Source organism: Varroa destructor, unplaced genomic scaffold, assembly GCF_002443255.2.
Source record: "Varroa destructor unplaced genomic scaffold, Vdes_3.0 BEIS01000003.1, whole genome shotgun sequence".
NCBI classification, from domain to species: domain Eukaryota; kingdom Metazoa; phylum Arthropoda; class Arachnida; order Mesostigmata; family Varroidae; genus Varroa; species Varroa destructor.
This window is the reverse complement of record NW_019211456.1, coordinates 57,223,235-57,243,982: the sequence shown is the minus strand read 5'-3', so window position 1 is coordinate 57,243,982 and position 20,748 is coordinate 57,223,235. Positions and strand designations below refer to the sequence as shown.

General features: G+C 37.4%; 2 protein-coding genes across 7 annotated transcripts; both read left to right on the top strand.

The window, feature by feature from the left end:
* The first annotated feature begins 33 nt into the window (after window positions 1–33).
* On the top strand, window positions 34–13,482 carry LOC111247810 (uncharacterized). 6 transcript variants are annotated; one of them, XM_086982399.1, is made up of 8 exons: window positions 35–184; window positions 309–466; window positions 657–772; window positions 7,874–8,174; window positions 8,295–8,467; window positions 9,134–9,350; window positions 11,919–12,034; window positions 13,143–13,482. In XM_086982399.1, exons 4-7 carry the CDS (start codon window positions 7,881–7,883, stop codon window positions 11,988–11,990), a joined length of 756 nt encoding a protein of 251 aa, XP_086838525.1. In that variant the 5' UTR covers window positions 35–184; window positions 309–466; window positions 657–772; window positions 7,874–7,880; the 3' UTR covers window positions 11,991–12,034; window positions 13,143–13,482. The 6 variants fall into 6 exon arrangements, with proteins under 6 accessions (XP_086838527.1, XP_086838525.1, XP_022654960.1 ...); XM_022799225.2 differs by lacking the exon at window positions 657–772 and having other exon boundaries at window positions 36–184; XM_022799227.2 differs by lacking the exon at window positions 657–772 and having other exon boundaries at window positions 51–184; window positions 332–466.
* Window positions 13,483–15,704: 2,222 nt separating this feature from the next.
* Window positions 15,705–17,695, top strand: Syx18 (syntaxin 18). The gene is made up of 2 exons (XM_022797239.2): window positions 15,705–16,745; window positions 17,238–17,695. The coding sequence occupies exons 1-2, from the start codon at window positions 16,014–16,016 to the stop codon at window positions 17,544–17,546; spliced, it is 1,041 nt and encodes a 346-aa protein (XP_022652974.1). The 5' UTR covers window positions 15,705–16,013; the 3' UTR covers window positions 17,547–17,695.
* The last annotated feature ends 3,053 nt before the right edge of the window (window positions 17,696–20,748 follow it).

The following is a 20,748-nucleotide window of genomic DNA, read 5'->3' as shown; positions in this document are numbered from 1 at the left end:
TCCCTACGATGATAACTCGACAATTCGGTGACGAATCAAAGAAGTTTCGACAGAAGAAGAATAAAGTCGAAGAGGACAAAAGCTGTCCTCGCTCAGCTAATCGTTGCTTCGCTTCGTTTCTGCCCACCGAGGGCTGAAAACTCGACTTGGCCAGGAGAAAGGAGAACACACTAAAGAGGGAAAAGTACGAGTGAGAACGGAGTATGAAAAAATTTTTCGAGTATGTCATTTTGTGGTCCTAATCTGATTCTCCCGATATAGTGCGTTTATAGGAAGCACATTTAAAATCATATTCGTGCATTTAACAGGAACATGTGATGATCATGTGTAGGATACGCTGATGTGGCCCATGTTCTCTAAGTACTGCTTCATCCTGTCTCTTGGATAAATGATAGAGGACAAAACATTTCGTTACGGAGTCAGCGTATATAATGTCCTAAAATACGCAACGCGGATATACTACGCAGTAAGTAATTCAAACGGGATGACAGAGGGATGGCATTAAACAATAATACAAATTACAATTGATCAACGGAACAAACGTTTTCAATGACGCCTTGCAGTATCTCAAAACGCAGAATATTTGCAAAGTGGACTGTTTACAGGCCACGTATATAAACAGAACGTATATAACGTATAACTGGTTAACCGTTCAGGTAAGATCAAACACAAGTAACGGCACCAGAAAATGAAATCGTTGCTCCAGAGCAGCTCAATATTTTACTGCGAAGTGTTGACGTCCTTATCCTGTCAATGTACCTGTTATTCATAGGTAAGCGCCGAGATAAGTATCTGCACCAGTACTTAGGAAGTTTTTTGAATTCTATTAAGGACTAATTGCCTGATGAATTTAACTAAATGTCACTAATTAGTGCAAAACAGGAACGCTTATATTAGAGTAACTACTACAGGTGACTGGGCATACGAAGGATAACATAGTCGTTGTAGTTGTACATAAAAAGGATATTTAATGTTTCGCTTTAGTACTATTACTATTATTATGATTTTATCTGTGACACATAATATCATCTATGGTCTACAGTGTGGGTTGTGACAGCGGTGTCAAAGGTTTCTGCTGATAATGATCTCTGCGTCTGTCTCCCATATCTATATGTCTATCGTTACGCATTTACCTTCGTTGCCGTTTATTGATGTTGGCCTTGTCGTCTGCCTCTTGCTCATTGATTGTTGGTTCCTTCGACGCGAGCAAAGGACTCGCTGCTGCTTCCAGATGCAACTGTCCTCGCGATTTCTGTCGATATTTGTTAACTGCTTTGGTAGTTGTTGCTGTTATTATCGTCGTTTTCAAAGCTGCTCCCGTACGCTGGCGCCGTGTCCCGCTCCCGTGACATAAAATGCAGTAATAAACACTGATTCAGTGCCAATCGCTGTTGATTCATTTAGCTGCTGCTGTCGTTGCCTGAACCGCACAGTAACCATGATTCATTATCAGACAGCGCAAACATTATTTCCTGAGCTTGTTCGTCACAAGCTGAGATAGCACCAAGCTACTTTTACGAAGCACAATACAGGCCTACTTGTAGATAGATAACTGAATGCAGCGCTAGCGGCAATTATTGCTGCAGACGACCTACTCATTCAGGCTTCAATCAACAAAGCAAAATACATAGGGGCTCCATTTAAGTTAACAATTGTATTGTATCTCTTTATATATAAGCACTATTCTCCATTGAACTTTATACATACATTTACAGGCATCGATTCAGAGTAGTAAATGTTGATATCTGAGCATTCGTTACATACGTGACGTCTGCATTCATCTTTAAACTACGGTCCGTCTATTTCTAGAATCGTATTACATATATTGGAAAAATGTATCGCAGCCTTAACGAGCGTCGTTGGCGGGTACTTGCGGCGAGTTTTCATTTTTGCATGGAAATGATCATACCTGGCTAGTGAAAGAAACCCTTAAATCTTAGACCTTTTTACTTGACAAGCTACCCCAAACGCGGGTTTCAGTTTGCCGCTTACTTTTGCACGAAAAAAATACTGTATGACAAAGAATAACGGACTGTCGTGCGATTCAGGTTTTCATCTCTTTATTATTCGATTGTTGTAATTCTCACCATCACTCTAATTGGACTTGCATAAAATTTAAATCCTTATGTTAAGCTGATTTTACTGATATAGACTTCCTAGGTTCTAAGGATCATTCTCGCAAAATGGATTAAGATCAGTAAACGAAACGTACATAAATTAACATTTTAAATAAGGTAAAACATATTTTAATACATTCTTCTTTTTTAAAAATATAGTCGCATATATTAGGTATAAAACTTTCTAATCATGAGATAGCAGAACATCAACATTATCAAAGCTAAACACAATTGGAACTGAAACCATATGTTGCCTCTTGAAATTTTTTCAAAAAGCAGTATGGCATAAATGACTAATGTGCACCTGTCTGAGTATCTTTACATGCCAACGATTAACTCACAAACACGCAGCCACGGTGGTTCAAATCTTGGCGTGGGCCTGAAAAATAAAAATTAAAAAAAAAATTCTTATTAAGAGCAAGTATTATTGGGACTAACAAATGGTTGTGTGCTTCATAGGTCTGTTGATAAAATTAACAGTCTAGCAGGACCCACCATGGTCTCAGTTTTAATAGCGGCAAGTCCTACACCTAAAACAAGCTGATTTTGAGCACATGTTTATTGAAAACTAATCGCTGAGAACGCCATTACGACAAGTGCAAGAGAAGTTATGCAATATTTTCCCCTCTCCGTAATTTTAGAGTGCATGTCTGCATTTGGATTATTACAGTTGAAGATCGGGATGTGTGGGATTTCGTCCAGGCTTTCTTATCATGACGGTGAAGAGGTACCAAGAATTTCTGTTACAATATCCGGCACAATACCCGAGGTCTCGCATCTCTCATTTAGCTGACTTAGAAGGGCTATATGTATAAGATTTTATAAGTAATTGGCATCTTATATGTTTCAAATGCGATAAATATAAATTCGATCATTTTTGACTATTTCATATTTATCAAGTTATATAAAGCTCGTAAAAACGGTAACTTCATAGATCTTTAGCTGAAAAGAAGTGAAGTTTAAAGTTTAAATATCGCAGGACACGTATGATGGATACCATCATTTCATTTATTTCATACTCTTTGTGTAAATATACAATATGTTTTAGAAGTAAAAGATATACAACATATGTTATTGTTGCTCTAAGGTCTGATTGCGTGCATGCATGAACACCTCTAACAGGCTATTGGACTGTATAGGCTGGGTAGGCTACACTGGCCAGGCTCCGTGATAAATTCGTGGGTGATGTATTTGCCTGCTAACCTTAGAGGCACATAATGCTGTAGGTACGAACCCGGGCAGAGATAGACTTCGTTTCGTACTGGGGCCAGCTATCTGATGGAATTATGCGTAACGGCAATGCTAATGAAAAACTCCAAACATAAAAATTACAGTGGCCGGAACAATTCATCGATCCAATAGTCTCTACAGATATAAATTGCATTAAGTGAGAATGGCATCCTTGCGTTTGAGTATGGAAACCGTTCACTGCGATCCGTGTTGTGATATGACATTATACCTTCGTTTTATTCCCATCTATCATCAATTTCAGCTGGAATTGAAAAAAAAGAATCTACTTTAACTAATTTGGATTTTTGTCGTTAAAAAAATTTCTTAGATCTTGAATCTTAGATGAACGCCCGAGTGTCACTAAATGAACATCAAACCGGACTTGCTCAGCGTTGTCGCTGGATGGCAGGAATGAGCGGCTTACAGCTCTGCCCGTATAGTAGACATCGACATGTATTTATCAATAAATTCGTATTCTAATGTTTGCATCATTACAGAAAAGTAGGCGGCTGTGAGTTGCTACGTGAAGGCCTGTACCAATTTTAAAAATGCCGCTTTTCTTTTGTTCTAGCTCATTAAATCTCGGACGCTTAGCCCTTTCTAGAAAATCTTGGGATTTCGTATGTGGCGGTCAGTGTAATCTTCAAACTAGGTAATTTAACATCTGTTTTGGTTGATCATTTTTGCGGATTTCGATCGTGACAGCTGCGACCATTGCAATTCTAATTCCTTGCTTTATATGATCAGCAGGAAATCTCCCAATTGTTGTTGGCGTCAAGCTGAAATACGTAAACGAGTTGACACATTTCAGGGTCATTTCTTTCGGACGAAACGAAGCACTGTTAGCAAGCCTTACTCCTTTTCAACTTCATTACCTCTTTCGTGGCCTTGTTCATTTGAAGACGAAGCTCGACAACGTAGTGTCTCAGGGTTATTAGGGTTTATTGCAAAACGAACAGAAGATCTAACGCGACTGATTCGAAACTGGACACTAAGTAGCAAGTCAGTAAGCTAGTTAGTTAGTTAACGAGTTAGCATAAATCTAAAATAAACGTCGGTGTGTGCCTACGTTTCTCTTACGTATTAGATCGATCAAATTAACAAAAAAAGATAGAGTTTCATCTCAGTTCTAGCAATAAAAGCACTTATTATTCTGTCGGCCTCATTCTTCATGATCTCCTGTCATCCACCAATTTATGCATTCGATCTTGCCAAAATTTTCAAGTTCGTTTGTTCGATGCAACGACGCCATATACAAACATATTTTCACATATCTTGTTTTTCTCGAATTTCTTCCGCCTCTTCCGGTCTAAGTAAAAAAATTTTTTATCATATAGAAATCTAGCTTAACTCTGGGCTTAAGCGTAACTCTTTCACTTATTTATCCTATTTTGCGTTTCATGCAACGCAACGTAGAGATAATTCTAGGTAGCAGTTTTGTTTTGGGCTGTTGCTTCTGTATCTACATATCGGTATTGGCGAAGCACAATGAGAAAAAATGAAACTGCCTCCTTTATTTACCTTTTTAGTGTTTATAGCGTATCTGAATTTCCAATTCCTGATAAAATCCCATTAATCTAAGATGTTTATTATCCAGTCGATCTCTCGGCCAATTCAGAAGTTCCTTGTGTTCCGCTTTGAACAGTCTTCTTAGGTATGACATACACATCATATATGGTATTGCTATCCAGCTGCTTTTTACCTTGACAAAAAATGAAGTGAAATACGTGTCAAATGCTAGAAACAGCTATACTTGCAGCGCAGACTCGAGATATAACCTATTGAATCATTACACAACGAGATTATCGCACAAATAGAGAAAGCGCGTTATTAAACTGTAAACATAAGTAAATAAACAAGAAAGGAATAACGAAAATACGAAATGTTTAAAAAACGTTACTTTACGTCCAGACTAATACATATTAGGTGATGCATGGATTATATATTTTATGAATGGTTACAACCGACAATATCGGAATTTTTTTCAAAAACATCACGATCAGGACAACGCCAGACAGCTTGAGATTTGGACAGGTTTTTTTGCAAAAGTAGAACATACCTGTCAAAGAAAGTTTTAATCATATATAAACAAGTACGTCCCATCGAGATACGGGTTACCCCGTATTATAAAGACTTCCAGTAAGAGCTTCTCCGAAAGTATCGTGTTCCTTGGAGTTTTTAATTGCAGTCTAATAGGAACCGTCAAGTTACCTTTTTCCTGAAAAAAAGAAAATTGTCAATAGCATAGGAAATACGCTTTTCAAGCGCTTTGATGTTTTGTGCAGTTTTCTGCCAAACTATAGATTCATTTTTTGACTTGGATTAGCTATTAGAAATCACTAAAAAATTCATAAAAGCATCACTAAACAATTATGCCTATTAGCTATATTTACTGAGACCCGAAAATCAGCCTACGTCATTGATGTAAATTTCTTAAATAGAGACTTTAATGGAGCAAAAATTCATCAGTGCGTTAAATAGTTTACAAATAAACCTACCAAAGAGAGAAAAGCTCCTCAGATAGAAGACAGTATAAAATACCTACTAAATTAGAAGCAAGTCGTTTGCATTGATTGCATAGTTCAATAATTATAATAATAATTCTTCTTCTTCTTCTTCTTATTATTATTATCATTATTAGATATAATAATTATTATGTACTGGTTGTCCAAAGATTGTGATTCTCTTATTTTAGACTTCAACCAATGTTATTGGAAGTTAGCGGACTGCAGTGTCTAGGAAAAAGTGCGAGGTATGTCCGACCCTTTCACTTGAATAAAAAGTCGTCCTACTAATTATACATGTTTATATAACTCGTTACGCCTTTCTTATTTCAAACAAAAGCCTCCGTTTATCAAGTTGCTTTACTACACGAAATATATTTACAGTTATTTTTTGGAATTAGGATGATTGGGCCGTTTACTATGAAGTGAAATATACTAAGAGCTGCACTTTATAAGTCTTTTTTTTTTGTTATTTATGACTTTCTACTTTTTGGTTGATCTGATTTAGAAGTTTTGGGCACGAGGGTCCGAAAAGTTTTATATGCAACTTCGACATTATGCTCAACAATTATTCTATCAAAAAAATGTTGAGATTTAAGAAAAAATGTAGTAACAATTGTTGATAAGTAAGGTGCACGGCAAAAAGCCATCAACCCTATATTCTATGTTTTTGTTAGTGCGATTCTCGCGCTGCGGAGCTGAGCATTGTGGCACAATATGTGTGGTTTATCTCTGTTCACTAATCTTAGCTATAGATTGCGGAGTTTAATAATACCACCATTTTCTCCGACTGCTGACAGTACATTTCATCCATAATTGACCAACTAGGACTAATGAACCTATAGTTGACGATACGTGCATTAGAAAACCTAACAGACACCATCAGCTTTTGTATCTGCTCGTTTGCTGTGGAGTGATGTATCGTCATTTCATCTCCGTCAAACCACTTATATAACCATCTGCCATAATCATAGAAAATTTATTCTTCAACACAAGCCACAGCTCGATTCGAAGGTGAATCATTGTCATTGAAACGCGTGAACAAAGAGGAGCAACAATCTCTGCGTCTACGTTTTCGAGTATAGTGCAGACGATGGGGTACCCATTTGTCAAAATCCATCGCCCCAATAGTTGACCCGAGGTGCACAAGTACGATATCTTTACATGCACCAAAGGTATGTACCGACAGCCGTGAATCTTGAGATAGGTCAGCTTACACAACAGCTTTCAATACTTCGGGGAACTATTTCGACCTACAAGACCTACCTTCGATATTGTTCCAAATCTTCCTCCCGTAACATCTAAACCAGTTAACGATGCTTCAAGTAGTAAATCCTTTACAAAATAGATCATTTCTATGGCAAGTTGTTTTTGCCGCTAGGTTTGCAAGATGAAGCCCATAGTCATGCAAGCTAGATGTTGAATTTTGTGATTCTTCATGACTCAGCTCAACTCGCCTGAGTGACAGTATCCGTCCGAACGGGTTTAGATTCTAGAATAGTAGAAATGCATCTCAAGAACAAAGTACCGCGAAAATACTTTTCTAAATTAGGGCCATTTAAAAATGTAGGATATATGCTTCTTGCAGTACGCGCTGAACGATCTTTTGTTTATTCGTTGCATTAACTCGATTTATGTTTTATTTTCGAACTTATTTTCGAACCAGTTGTTTTCGTTCTAAAACATATTCATCACAATATTATTTTTTCATTAATACAACGTTATAACAACACGTTGTCATGCTGAAAGGTGAGAGCAAAGGGCAGTTAATTAAAATGAACCAGTTATTTTTATATTTGTTAGATGTTTCATTTCGACGTCTTTGAAAAACAACTTTTTACGCCTCCTTTGTTTCTATTGGTAATTTATGTTACGTAGGCAAATTATAAGGTATCTTAATCATGTTCAATTACAATTATTATAGTAGTCTTGATATCTAGTGTTTATCTATGACTATTTAAAAATTGTACGCTCTATAAATCACAGGCGTCGCTTCCATTTTGCTTTTGACCTTTTTTATAGATCATACATGCGTAACAAACCATCATCCGCAATGTTGTTACTGGTTCCCCTCGGACTGTTACAACTTTATGTACAACCCCAAACCCACATCCAAGATGGACACCTCATTGGAGGTCATGCCCTAACAGCTGCTACATTTTTGTCAAGAAAGCCATTACAGTTTGCATCAAGCCGTACCTACACAACCAGAAGAAGCCCTATTTATCCAGGCTCTGTCTACTCTACGGCCTACGGCTTGAATCCATCATTTCAACCCGACTACCGGCCAAACATCGCATACAATACAGCCGGACAAAACGAGGTTAAGCTTGCGGCCACTAAGGCAAAATCCCAACAAGATTGTTATATCATTCAATTTCGAGTAAATTCATAGAGCTAACATCATATGTATAAAACTTTGTCTGGAATCGATCTATAATAGTTAGTACAGCCAGTTGTTCTTGCTGCAGCTGACCCAACATCCGACGAAGGGAGATTTACGGAACCTCGGGTATTCTTCGACGATGACTACAATGAAGTTAGCCAAGTGAGGCGATTAGAAGAAGGACTTAGGGAAGAAAGACTGCGACAAAATCTCCATCAACATCCGCCTGGGTTTGTTAAATTAGAACGATCTGTCAAATTATCAAAGCTTTACTGACTTAATGAAACTTAATTGACATAATGTCTCTTCGATTAACTCATATTGCCAGTCTATCTAGAATTATAATAATTATTGATTGCAGCCAGTAGTTATTAATTAAGTAGTTAATAGTTATGTGACACGTATCCTCTTTCATGCTAAATGCCTAAATTTCGCAGTTTAGAGTAAAAAATAACTGAAACACTGGAATTATTATTTAGTGATTTTTGTCAAGTTTTCTTTCAGATATAATAAACAGCATTCATATTAGACAAATTACTCAATTATATATTGATTTTGTCCTTAGCTGACCAACATTTTTCAATTCACTTTAATATCGTGTGTCTCTCTCGAAAATGTGGAGAGTTCGTGCAGAATTTTTCACAAACCAACACTTCATTAGGGTTTGTTAACTACCTACTCTAGCGAATACCTGTCATTATGTCAAAATGAACATAAGATTGTGCAGAAAATATTAAATGCGAATAAAATGTTAGCTTAGCGCAAGCAGTTTCCGAATCTAATTAGCAAAGAAATATGCAACGTATTTATGGTAGGATTTTCTAGAAGGCAGGATAATTAAGCAGAGAGAATGATTGGTCATCTGCGTGTCTTCGTCGTGTTGTCATACCTGTTAGAACTACTCCAGTACGAGAGACCCGTCGGTATGAGAAGAGTGTCGAAGGTGACCTTGACTTTTCGGAAGATAAAAAGCTGAAATTGGCAGGACGCCGAAAACGTGATACGGCCAACAATACGGCCAGTTCATCTACTCCAGGGACAACTATAATACAACCGGCGGCAACAATGATGACGATATACTCTCAGAAGATCCGACCGATATTGAAGAAAGATGTATGTGCAATATTTACAACTTGGTAGTCTTAGCTGTGTTACCTGTTGTTAGTTACCGCTGGCTTAAGGCCTAATCTGATGAATCTGCTTTCATTTCAATGATTGAACGGTCTTCCACTATTTCATTTTCCACTTTTACTACTCCTAATGAAAAATTATTCTCGATGCTCTCTAGACCTTCAACATTGGCAACCACAATTGGTAAATATATGGAAAAAATTTTATATTGCGAATTTTAATTATAAGCGCCTTAGAAATAGGTACCTAAACTTGTACCTATGCGTTGGTCACTAATTATTATTTGATTATATGTATTTTTAGTAGGAAGATAAACTCAATCTTTTTAATGTGTTTTGCATGTTGAATGGCAGGCATTACTAATGTATCCTTTGTTTGATTTCATAACTTCTTAATTTCTCAGTATAGTTGTCTCTAATTTTTTAAGAAACTGCTTTAGTTTGCTTTACAATCGTGTAATAAAAGCTCAACGCTACATTGGTTGTCGGGAAAAGTTCCTTTAACTTGGACAGTGATTAAATCACTGAAAACCGAGATACCCTTTAATTGCAGGCAAAAACAGTCAAAGTGCTAGTGTCTTTGATTAACAAGTATATTTCTATTGCTCTACATCTCAGCTCAGCTGGTCTAAAAATAATTGTGTTGCTTATTATTGGCCTAAACTAGAACGCCTGCTTAATACTAGCCTGAATTCTGTTGAAATCAATTAGCTAAAAGAACTTAATGACGCATTAGACAAAAATTACTGTGTGTGACTACCGCCACACAGAATTCGATTTCCAAAACGGGCTTAGGCGTTCTTTGGTGCAGCCTGTCGTGTTAGTCTCGGGCATAAGAGACTGCATGATTTTGATTTGGGTGTATGGAATATACATATGCCTAGTATATATGGAAATATCTTAAAGCAAACATTTCGAATTTTACGTCCGGCATCGCCATTAAGTATTGCATCAGGCGGCTGGCTTCCTGCATGAAACGAAATGTCTTAGCAAGCAAATATGTTATTTTTTAAGATACCACGGGAAAAAGTTTTTCGAAGGTCCTACCCTGGACGCTTTCAATAGCGCCACACCTTTTATGGCGGAGTGTTGTATCTCAATTAACTAATAAAGGGATCGGTATTATTTAAGAACAAGTGACACAAAATCAAGTTAATTTAAGAGCTGAATCACTTGCTACACGATAATGCGACCAAATACGTCAGGAATATGAGGATAGCTTATCTCAAATTTGTTTTTTTTTTTTATTTTTAAGGTTAACGCTTGATATTCAAGTCGGTTCTTGAAAGCAGACTCGTACTGTTGATAACATTTAACATTTGGTTTCACATGGTTACCCTGTACAAGATTCTTTGGAGTTACCCATCGAGTAAAAAAGATAATCATTGCGGTTGAGCCATAGACCAAAACAAGCAGATTAAAAGTTTTTTTTAAAAGGATGTGTTAGCCTATTTTCTATTATACCTACGTCCATACGCCAACAAATCTAGCATATATACGGAGCAGGTAAACACGTTGTTCGTCATTTCATCCGATGCATTAAATATTTCTTGATTGTGCGCTTGACGACAGTATCGACTAAAAAATAGCCTTTGACATAATAAAAACAGGAACAAAAAGCAATGTTTAATCAATCCACCACCAATCATGAAGCCGAACCTGATCAAAAGATGGCCCCTTGGAAAATCATTCTTTGATGGCCCTTCAAAGGGTCCGTTGAAACACCTCTGGTGTCTCCATGAAGAAACGTATTTGAGGTATTTACGTCACCCAGACGAAGCGAGCATGTACGAAGAGAACCACGAAAAGAAATTCAGGACGAACCCCCAAATATTACAGCTATCCTAACAAAACTCTGATCTCTATCCTAGCCTTACGTACTTCTCTGCTTAGTACACCTTTACTGATTAACGCTTCCACCTGGGTCCTGAGGCGCCGCACTTCGTAGTTTTAAAAAGAGCCTTTACCTCAAATAGAAATATCGGAACGCGCAAAATAAGTTAGTCATCTGAGTCATTCAAGACAAGAGTCATTTAAATAGAACTGGGTAAAGGCTGCCTAAATTTTGTCGCGATTCTTCGCTGTTTTGTTTCGCATCGACACAGTAGTGATGTACCATCAACTGGCTGAATACTAACCGCGACCACTATAGTAAAGGCGGTTCTGTGGTTAATAGTGGATGGGTTAGAGACGAACTATGTAACCTTGAAAAGAGATAAATCGATGGGTGTCAACTTTGATTGACAGAAGCACTCTATATACCAGAAATAAGTTGCAATCGTCCTGCTTCACAGGAAACGTCAACATCGGAAAGGTTCGACTGGTTAGGCCACAAAAGCAGATATACTGTCTTAATGGACGCGGTTCGGAACCTATTTTTCAGTCCCCACAGGGCAGCATTGTACACACAGCAACCACAAGATACAATCAAATTGAATAAATGAAAGAACTACATAGTAAAACTGTGCCTAATAGTTGATTTTGAACGTTTGACAAATACTAATATTCTTTTATATTTGAACGTGCTTCTTAAAATAATTTAATATTGCAGACATCGGCATTCCAGAAACGAACGCCATTTCAACAAAATAGCTGTGGTAGACGATGGGAACAGCAGCCGTAACACGACAACCGGAATGATTTTAGCAAGAAAGATTAAACATATGGGTAATTTATAGCTCTCTCCTGTTTACTATTTTGTGGTAGCTTTTTCAGTGCCGTCGCTTCATACAACGGCACACATGCTTCATTGACATATATACATATATATATGTTTTTTTTATAAAAAGATTCAGCAGGGAAAACTCTCCCTGATCTGAAAAATCCTCTGATGTAGCCAAGTTGGGACTGTTTAATCGGCAAGATCCGACATCTCGGCCAAAGATGTGTACGAAGAACTTTATTTCAGTATGTAACCATTTCGAAGTAAGGATTGCATTTGATGTTTTTGCTTTTTACAATATCAGTTAAAGATCATTTCGTTAGCCGGAAGCAGTCCGATTGTACTATTTCAAATGTACCATATGCATGAGTGCCTTCTTGGAATAGAACGCATTACCCAAAAGGCTGCCCGCCCGCTTTTCTTCAAAAACCCTTTTCACATTCCTAATCTTCACCGCATGTAAAAAAAACTGAAGCTGATCATACCCCAACAGTACGCGCTGCCTCCTGGCGGACATAGCTGGGCTGATGAGGCACCTATACTGCTAGTGCTCGCCGTATCCCACTGCATACAAGCGCACCGGAACAACTTGTTTTCATACGCCAAGAATTCTCCTGCTTCTTTAACGAAATTTTGGAGTCTCTATCCGCAAAGGTCGTTATCAGCGCCGCAGATATCATTGCCAGTCATCGAGATCGAGATTCATCATAGAGCTCGAAATATTTTTCTACGAGGAAATGTACCATTTTAAACCGGCGCATTTGATAACTGGCGAGGTTTGATACGTGCAGCGTATCTCGTAGGCCGTATATCTATATAAATTTTTTTCAAAATGAAAAAACGATGACATGAAAAAAGATTAACAAACAATCTCATTATAGCTTATCATTTTCTTTCGAACTCAATTCTCCGGTTTTCGCCCATACTCGAACATACCAAAGGGCTAAAAAGGTAGTCACGACGGTTCTAGGTAGACGAGCCGCTCCTCCATTACCTAAGACTATTTTTTGAAGAACGAGCAAAGCAACGGACTTAGTAGGACTCCGATAATATTAAATATCTATATGTGTTTTAGAGAGTGATGTGACTGAGTATGAATTACTTTTTTTTTAGTTCAACCTTCAAAATAATCAGCGGTCGCGAGGAGGCTAACGGAATCAATGACAGCTACAGGTTGGCTGCCAAAACATAGGTCTTTGAGGACACCCAGGATCCTACAAAGCGTTTCAAGGAATACTCGGCGAACAGAATTGTGATTAAGGAACAACTGATTGACAAAATGAAATTGCTGAAAAGCAGAAATTTTAGTAATCAAATAAAGCAAAAATATTAGTCATTATTCGTTTTAGGACCAGAGGCCTATTTATCTGCGCGATTTCCTACACTGTTGTTGGTGCTGGAAGCAAATGATTTTTGTAAAGGCAGCTGCACAAATAAACCATTATTAGCTTAACTACAAGTTTCCTATCTCAATCTAATATAATAATGATAAAAACCGACATAGACTAGTTCCGCTTAGGGATGGTGAGCGTATGCATTTCATAGAGAAAGAATTTTAAACTAGTTCACCATTTAATGTACAGAGAATATTGTAGCGTATCAAACTCAAATTAACTGTTTTCTTTTACACCTTGCAAATCGTCAACTTATAATTTATATAACTATGCAAGAAATTTTCGTTGGATTTGTGAATGCGATTTCAGCCGAGAGTTTAAGCATGAGTAAAACATTAATAAGTCAGTAAGTGTCGAATTTTTGTTTCATGTATTTCTCTATAATCTAATTCATTGTTTTCGATTTTTCCATCAACCCACAGAGACGCCCCTTCAGTTGTATTTTTTAACCAATAATAAATACACGAACATTGCTTAGGCTAAGTCCTAGGTTTGTTCTGACGCACTGCTAACGAATTAATTTATAAAGCCGTCTCGATTTCTTTGAATGTGGTAAGGTGTGCTTTATTACTTTTGCTGCAAAACAACGCTAGCATAATGATTACTGAGACTGACAGGACTTACGAAAGTATCAGTAATTTCGTGTTTTCGACGCATCATTATGTTTTTAATGGGTTCGTCTGGTCCGATCTGTGAGACGAAGTAGAATAACGGCCGGTATTGTTTGCTAGGGGGACTGGTAATATTGTAAAATATGAACTCAATATTAAGAAAGAAACCACTGTTCAAAATGGTTAAGGGACACTACCTTAATGTATAAAAACATTTGCTTGAAGCAAATTAAATAAATTTATTAAAATCCCGGCCAGCCATTTTGTCCTTTCTTTACGTTCGTCTAAGCTTGGCCTTCGCAATTCATATATGATTAAAGCAATGTTTTAAAAAATCTTTACGTTTTTGGATTTACTCCTAAATTAATAAAATTAAAAGCCTACACTAATTGCAACAGTTCTTTTGTATTCGAACAATAATACATACGTTTGAAGGGAACGATTATGTATTGGTATTCTGTATATGCCTGGTTTTTGTTATCACATAATAAATATAGCATTAAATCAACTAAATACGTCTTTGTATGTATTATACAGGAATAGTATTGGTTAAGAAAATGAGCTGAATTATTTAGGAATAAGATCCGATCTTTTATATAGTTTATTTACAGTTCGAGGGAGTTATCTCTGAGGAAATTCGAGCATAAGCACACTGGCTGACTCGGTTTGACTATCCTTCCATACAAATCCTATAATCCTATAAATGCAGCCTTTTTACAGATTTCTCCGATAGGAGACTTGTTGTCTGCAAAAAATATACAAGTTAAACCAAACTCAACTCATTTTTAACAATATATACCATAATCGCTTACTGGATTGCCTTTCCATTTCCCTTCAAGATATACGCCAGTGATTTTGCGGGAAATGCATAGGCGTTAAGAAAGAGTTAAATGATAATAACACAAAACTCAAAGCCTCGAAATTTAAAAAGTTCACACAGGTTATTATCATTATTATTAATGACCAAAATAGCTAGTACTTCGCCCATTCTGTCCTAGCAGTTGTGATCGAGGGTTTCAGACAAAAATTTAATTTAAGACAAAGTTAGTGCCTTGAATATGCTACGTTGTGGGTCAGTGGTTCATGTAGGCGAACCAGACCATTAACTCGTCTCCTTGAAAAATACATTTAGAAACTCCCCTAGCTTTATTTTACCATTGCACCTATCATCGTTTTAAAATTTAGTCTAAAATATATGTAGAATTTTAAAGCGGTGATAAGTATTTAAACCTGCACGTATAATTCTGTGCATTGAAAATGATGACTTTTATCAAACATACAGAATTTTTTATGAAGACGGGCTCAAACTAGCAATGTGTGGAAGCAGCATTTTGTTCGCGGATAAACACGTGGGAGTACCAAGTAATTTAGATTTATACACCTAGTATGCATCTAAATAATGATTAAAAGGGAACAATCGCCTAGAGCAGATGTTACAGAAAAACCCAATTTTATTAATTAAATATTTATATCAGGTCTTGTTCCACTCATTTGACTCGCAGACAATTCGATACAAACGAAATTAGGACAAGACGTCTAATGGCGCTCGTTCACTGTCTACATTTCGCTACATGGCACATAATTCAGATACATTATCATTAAGTGTCTTGACAGCGTTTTTAAATTTCGTGCTATAAAGATCGTCTGCCCACCTGTTGTTTACATTCGAACACGAAGTCCATACATACACATCATAGTGAGAACAGTGAGAAGAGGAGAACAGTGTCATGATCAAAAAAAATTACGTGTTACTGTCATTGATGTAAATTACACGTTTTAGATGTCTCGTATAAAATGACGATGAGATATATGTATAAAAGGCCGTTGTTGCGAAGCTTCAAAGGAATCACACTCTGCAAATGGAATGGTGCAATCAGCTGAACTGATTTTCCATATGCATGTTTCTGTTAAAAGAGTAGTATAATGTGATTCTCAAATACTATATATACATACATATACTATATTTCTTTGCTAATATAATGGATTTAACACTAAACTTTAAGTCACTTGTAAAAACCCTACGCTCTCGAAGCAAAGCGCTTGACAACAACAATGATAGCCATCTTAATCGGTCAACGCCTCGGGACCAGCGTGAAACACGCTTTAATAAAAATGTCAAAGATATCATAGGGGCTATTTCAAAGATGAAGTCATTCCTTTTAGCTCATCGCAAGGATTATATCGATCAACATTTTATTATGTACAATGTTTCAAAGATGAGTGACATCGAGCGTGAAGAAATCGACCAGGTCACCCAGAAGTTTATAGTAAAATATAAACAAATAATTGCCCAACTCCGTAAGGAGATCAATACATCGGCAACTACTCCTCAGCAGGCTGAACATCAAACATTCGTAATAGCAATGACTGAAGGCTACCTTCGATTTGTTGGAAGAATCTGGTCCGAGCAACGATCGCTTCGAATGAAACGAGATAGCAAAATGCGCGCGTTTGGCTCATTGACAGGAAATCATCTTGTTAAAAAATTGGCAGGAACAGCAGTAGAAGGAAGTAATGAAATAGAAAGTGCCTACGAAGAACTGAGCAAAACTTTTTCTAAGAGAGTAAGTCACGATACGGATAGTCCTGAAACTAAAGTTGTTTTCAAAGAACCCTGTGACCTCACTGATACGGAGACATCATATCCTAATGACGAGCAAAACGCACTTAATGAGTTTCGTTCTGTCAGAATCACTTCGGAGGATGTCCAGGTTTGTTTGCATTAATACGTGTTCATTTAAGCGCTCCTAATATCTTTGATGTGTATTTCTATCGCAAAATTTATATATACTAGACGCTGCATGCTGATCCTCATTTCCAAAGAAAATAAGGCAGACTGCACTTTTTTTCAGTTACTAAAAACGTGAGAAAAGTTTTGCCTATTAACTTTTCTATTCATTGAGCAATTTGAGAGGTACCAATGACAGTCCAACAGTGACAGTTATTTGCTAGGATTTTAAAGATAGTATTTTACCCGTTTCGTCCGCCTCGATACATCTTTTTAGAATTTCCATGGATTGTTATATTAGACGGTTCTTTGTGTGCCTATGGTATTTATTAAATGGTGTACCATTAAACGTGATCTTCTTTTGACTAAACCCTTATTTGTATAGCTATCAAACTCTACGGTTACTATTTTTTAGTAGTAGTTGGTATTTTAAACGATTTCAGTTCTATCTTCTGTCACACCTTGATGTTTACAGATGCTTGAACAGGAAAACACACGTTTGTACGACGAGCTCAATTCGATGGCGGAACAAGTGAAGCAGATAGAGGGCCGAGTGGCGGAGATCTCTGAACTGCAAAAGGAATTCACGGAGAAAGTAATTGAACAAGAGGACGATGTGAAAAGAATCGCTAGCACTATGTTTGCTGCGACCGAGAATGTAAAAGGCGCTAACGAGCAACTCCGTCAGGCGATGCAGAGCCACGCAGGCCTTCGTGTAGCAATTTTATTTTCCCTTATTGTTCTTAGCTGTTCGTTACTCTTTCTAGATTGGTATAACCCTTGAAAGGTGGAAGTATTTGTACAAGCAAGGGTCTAATAACTAATGTCGGCGGCGTTACTATGACAAGCCATGTAATAAAGTGTGAGAGCTATTTTTAATTAAGCGGTAATGCACCGCTGTATATCGATTTAATAAATAATGTTGAGTATAAATTGTTTCATATTTTTTGTAATATAAGCTATTTAATTTATTGGGATTTCATACGCAATCTGATCTCCGTCATGTGCTACCATAACACACAATATATACGCCTAAATTCTTATTTCTTGGAGTAGCATAAATTACAACTAAAAGGTAAATACTACGGGATTGAATAGATTTCCGTTAATATTAGTGCGGGAAAAGTAAAAAAAAAACACCGGGTACATTCACAGGACCTTACAGCAAGTTCTGTACATTCTTGTATTTTTCAATTAGCGGCTTCAGATGAACGAACCGATATATCTTATTAAATCTATCAAGCATTAATTTAGAATGTTTATTTGCTGAAAAAAGATAATATATTGATTAGCACCTTAAAGTCATTGTTTTTATTCACAATTGAACTTTTAGGGTACATTCTGTGGGTTACGCTGTCTTTTTTTTAAGAAATCAATGTGGAAAGCTCGTTCAAGGACGCCGGGCTTCGCATCTAGACACATTCCACCGTAGTGTAATATTTTAGCCAGCATTTACTAGCTCCATCAGTACCCACTAAATTTACGTTCCTCTGCTCCTAGTTCTGGATCGGTGCTTATTTTTATTAACTATGTTGACCCCAACTGGGTCCACCTTTTTATTCAGTTCAGGTTTCAAGAATACTCTTCTTCGTCTGTGTTTTGCTTGTTCTCATTTTTTTTGAGTGTTTTCATTATCTTCGTCATACACTTAGATATTGCGATCCAGTTCTCTTCACTCATCTTCTTAAGCATGTTAAGCATGCACTTCACATGAGCGTCGGTTTTAAATGGGCATCTTAGTTGCTTTAAACTTTTGCTTTTCTCCCTCGAACCGCATATAGTGCTCCAGTGCGTAGGCCATGGAGCCGCATATGCGAGTGTTGTACTTGATGCACAACCTACTTAACGCTTTTTCCATTCGATAAAGATATGTATAAGACAGCCATGGTCAGAGATGATTCGAATCATGTAGTTGCTCACTTTTACAAAATCTTTGCGCCACTTTAGATAGTACTGCTCATTGTGCTTTTTCACCCTGTTGCAGTTTTTGAAAAGGGTATTCTCGTTAACCTTCTCTCAGTGAAACGTCTAATCTTTAGGCCATACTTTCTGCCCAAATGAAAGTACTATAAGGAATTATGGAATCTGCCACTAAAATAACTTCCTTCTTTTTTCATCTGGTTCCCTGACTTTCGACATTAGCTTACTAGGCCCTGTGCTGTCAAGGCCGTGTTCTTCATAATCTCTCTTGATATTATACAGAGTTAGGGGTCGATTTAGCCTCATTTCCATGTTGCGAGCTGTCCGCATTGATTGGGCTATGTGATTTTTCAGGTCGCTGTTAAGGCTCTTGCACTTTTTCCATCTGCCAATGGATACTATGGCTTATGTTTTTCAGAGGCTACTTATATTTCCTTTGTTCTTTTGCTCCATCTCCTTTCGGACAAAGATCACCAAATCATTCTCTCGGCTGCAGTGGCTCGCTCTTTTCAGTATATCTATGCTAACCTAAGCACTCCGTTGTAGACAAAGCTTCTGCATTGGCTCCGAGATAGGCCCTATGGGCCCGTTGCTTCATAGCTAATACCATTCTCCGTTCGGATTTTTGTCTCACTTGATAGCCATCCATGATGTATCGGACATACGGAAATATTCTTTCTACCGTATTCAAAATCATATCTCAATTCATCGAGTTCAAGGCATTTCTTACGCCCAAAAGAGAAGCCAAATAGAAATCCCTGGATTTCGATGTTTTTCCCGTCACTTTTAGCTATGGCTAAGAAAGTCGCTTGACTCTTTTAAAACCTGAATTGGTTTCCTGCAAGCGTTCCCTTTTTCTCCAGCTTTCTCACCAGTTTTTTCCTGATGAGGAATTTGAATGTATTACTTAATGCTCAAGAGGCTGAGTCATTTTTATGATCTCGAACGTCCAATTAGTTCCTCAGAATTTGTGCGATAATTCCAGCCTCTTTTCACTCTTCGTTTAGTTTAATGGCCATTTGTCGGAGGGCTTCCGGTTGATTGGCAGCAAGTACTTTTTAGCCTCCAATAGCATACCATTCAGTTTCACGGCGTTCTCCACTACCCACCTACTCACCTCCATAGCTTTATTGAGTACTGACCTGTTCGTCCTTGATGAATCGGAAACAGTTTTTCAACTGTTTTGGTGTAAATAAACAATTTTATTTTAAAGCTTGGGGGCACGCTCTCGCAAGTGTACCATGAAATATCTTCTAGCCTTTTTTCTACAGATCTCACTTCTTTTACAAACCCGTTCTCTCCGCTTAATTTCTTGAAGTATAGTGGTTACGGCTTTCGCAAACTTTACGAAGTTGCTTCGTTAAAGCCCTTTGCTAGTTTGGTACAAGCCCTTGTGGTTTTGCTATAATTTTTTTTTGGTTCGCACGACGGTTCGATCCACCGGTACGTGGGCTTACGTTTTGCTTTGGGATGTGCTAAAACCTTCACAATCTAGCAAGCGGTCGTCAGTATCTCCATCGCGTTTTCGTTTTTAGAGGCGTTTTCGGACGAACGGCAGGCCTTTGATGAAATTTAGACACCGGCAAGTCAAGATCGGTTCTTCTGCATTGCCTCATTGTTAACTTCTTTCAGAACAAAATATGTCTGATGAAATAAATGGGTCTGGTCATCTACACTAGATATACCCTTTATACTTTAGGTAAGAGGTAAAGGCTAACTTTAAAACTATGTTTTTTTTAAAGGACCTTAGCAATGAAATTTTCGCAAAAGTATGCTACTAAACGATCTGGTTTGTTGTCGTCAAACGCTAGGGGAAGCTGGAGAGGATTAAGCTGTCAGTTAACCATTGAAGGTAATCTTTGCTACGTTGTGTTGTAATAATTGCTTAATATGTTTTAGCCATTTACTTGTAGCTGTTACTTCCTTATGTTCTTAAACCTTTGTACTAATTTTTTTACACTTAGTGTCTGTGTTAGAGTGTTTCTTCTACATAATGCAACGGATACTATATCTTTGAATAACACGTCAAGTTTGAACCGTATCAACTATTATTCAGACGCTTCCCT

Excerpts from the sequence above, each read along its gene's own strand:
- LOC111247810 (XM_086982399.1), top strand. The coding sequence starts at position 7,881 with ATGCGTAACAAACCATCATCCGCAATGTTGTTACTGGTTCCCCTCGGA. Across the intron at positions 8,175-8,294 it reads ATACAGCCGGACAAAACGAG|TTAGTACAGCCAGTTGTTCT; the intron begins GTTAAGCTTGCG and ends GATCTATAATAG. Across the intron at positions 8,468-9,133 it reads CTCCATCAACATCCGCCTGG|AACTACTCCAGTACGAGAGA; the intron begins GTTTGTTAAATT and ends CATACCTGTTAG.
- Syx18 (XM_022797239.2), top strand. The coding sequence starts at position 16,014 with ATGGATTTAACACTAAACTTTAAGTCACTTGTAAAAACCCTACGCTCT. Across the intron at positions 16,746-17,237 it reads TCACTTCGGAGGATGTCCAG|ATGCTTGAACAGGAAAACAC; the intron begins GTTTGTTTGCAT and ends TGATGTTTACAG.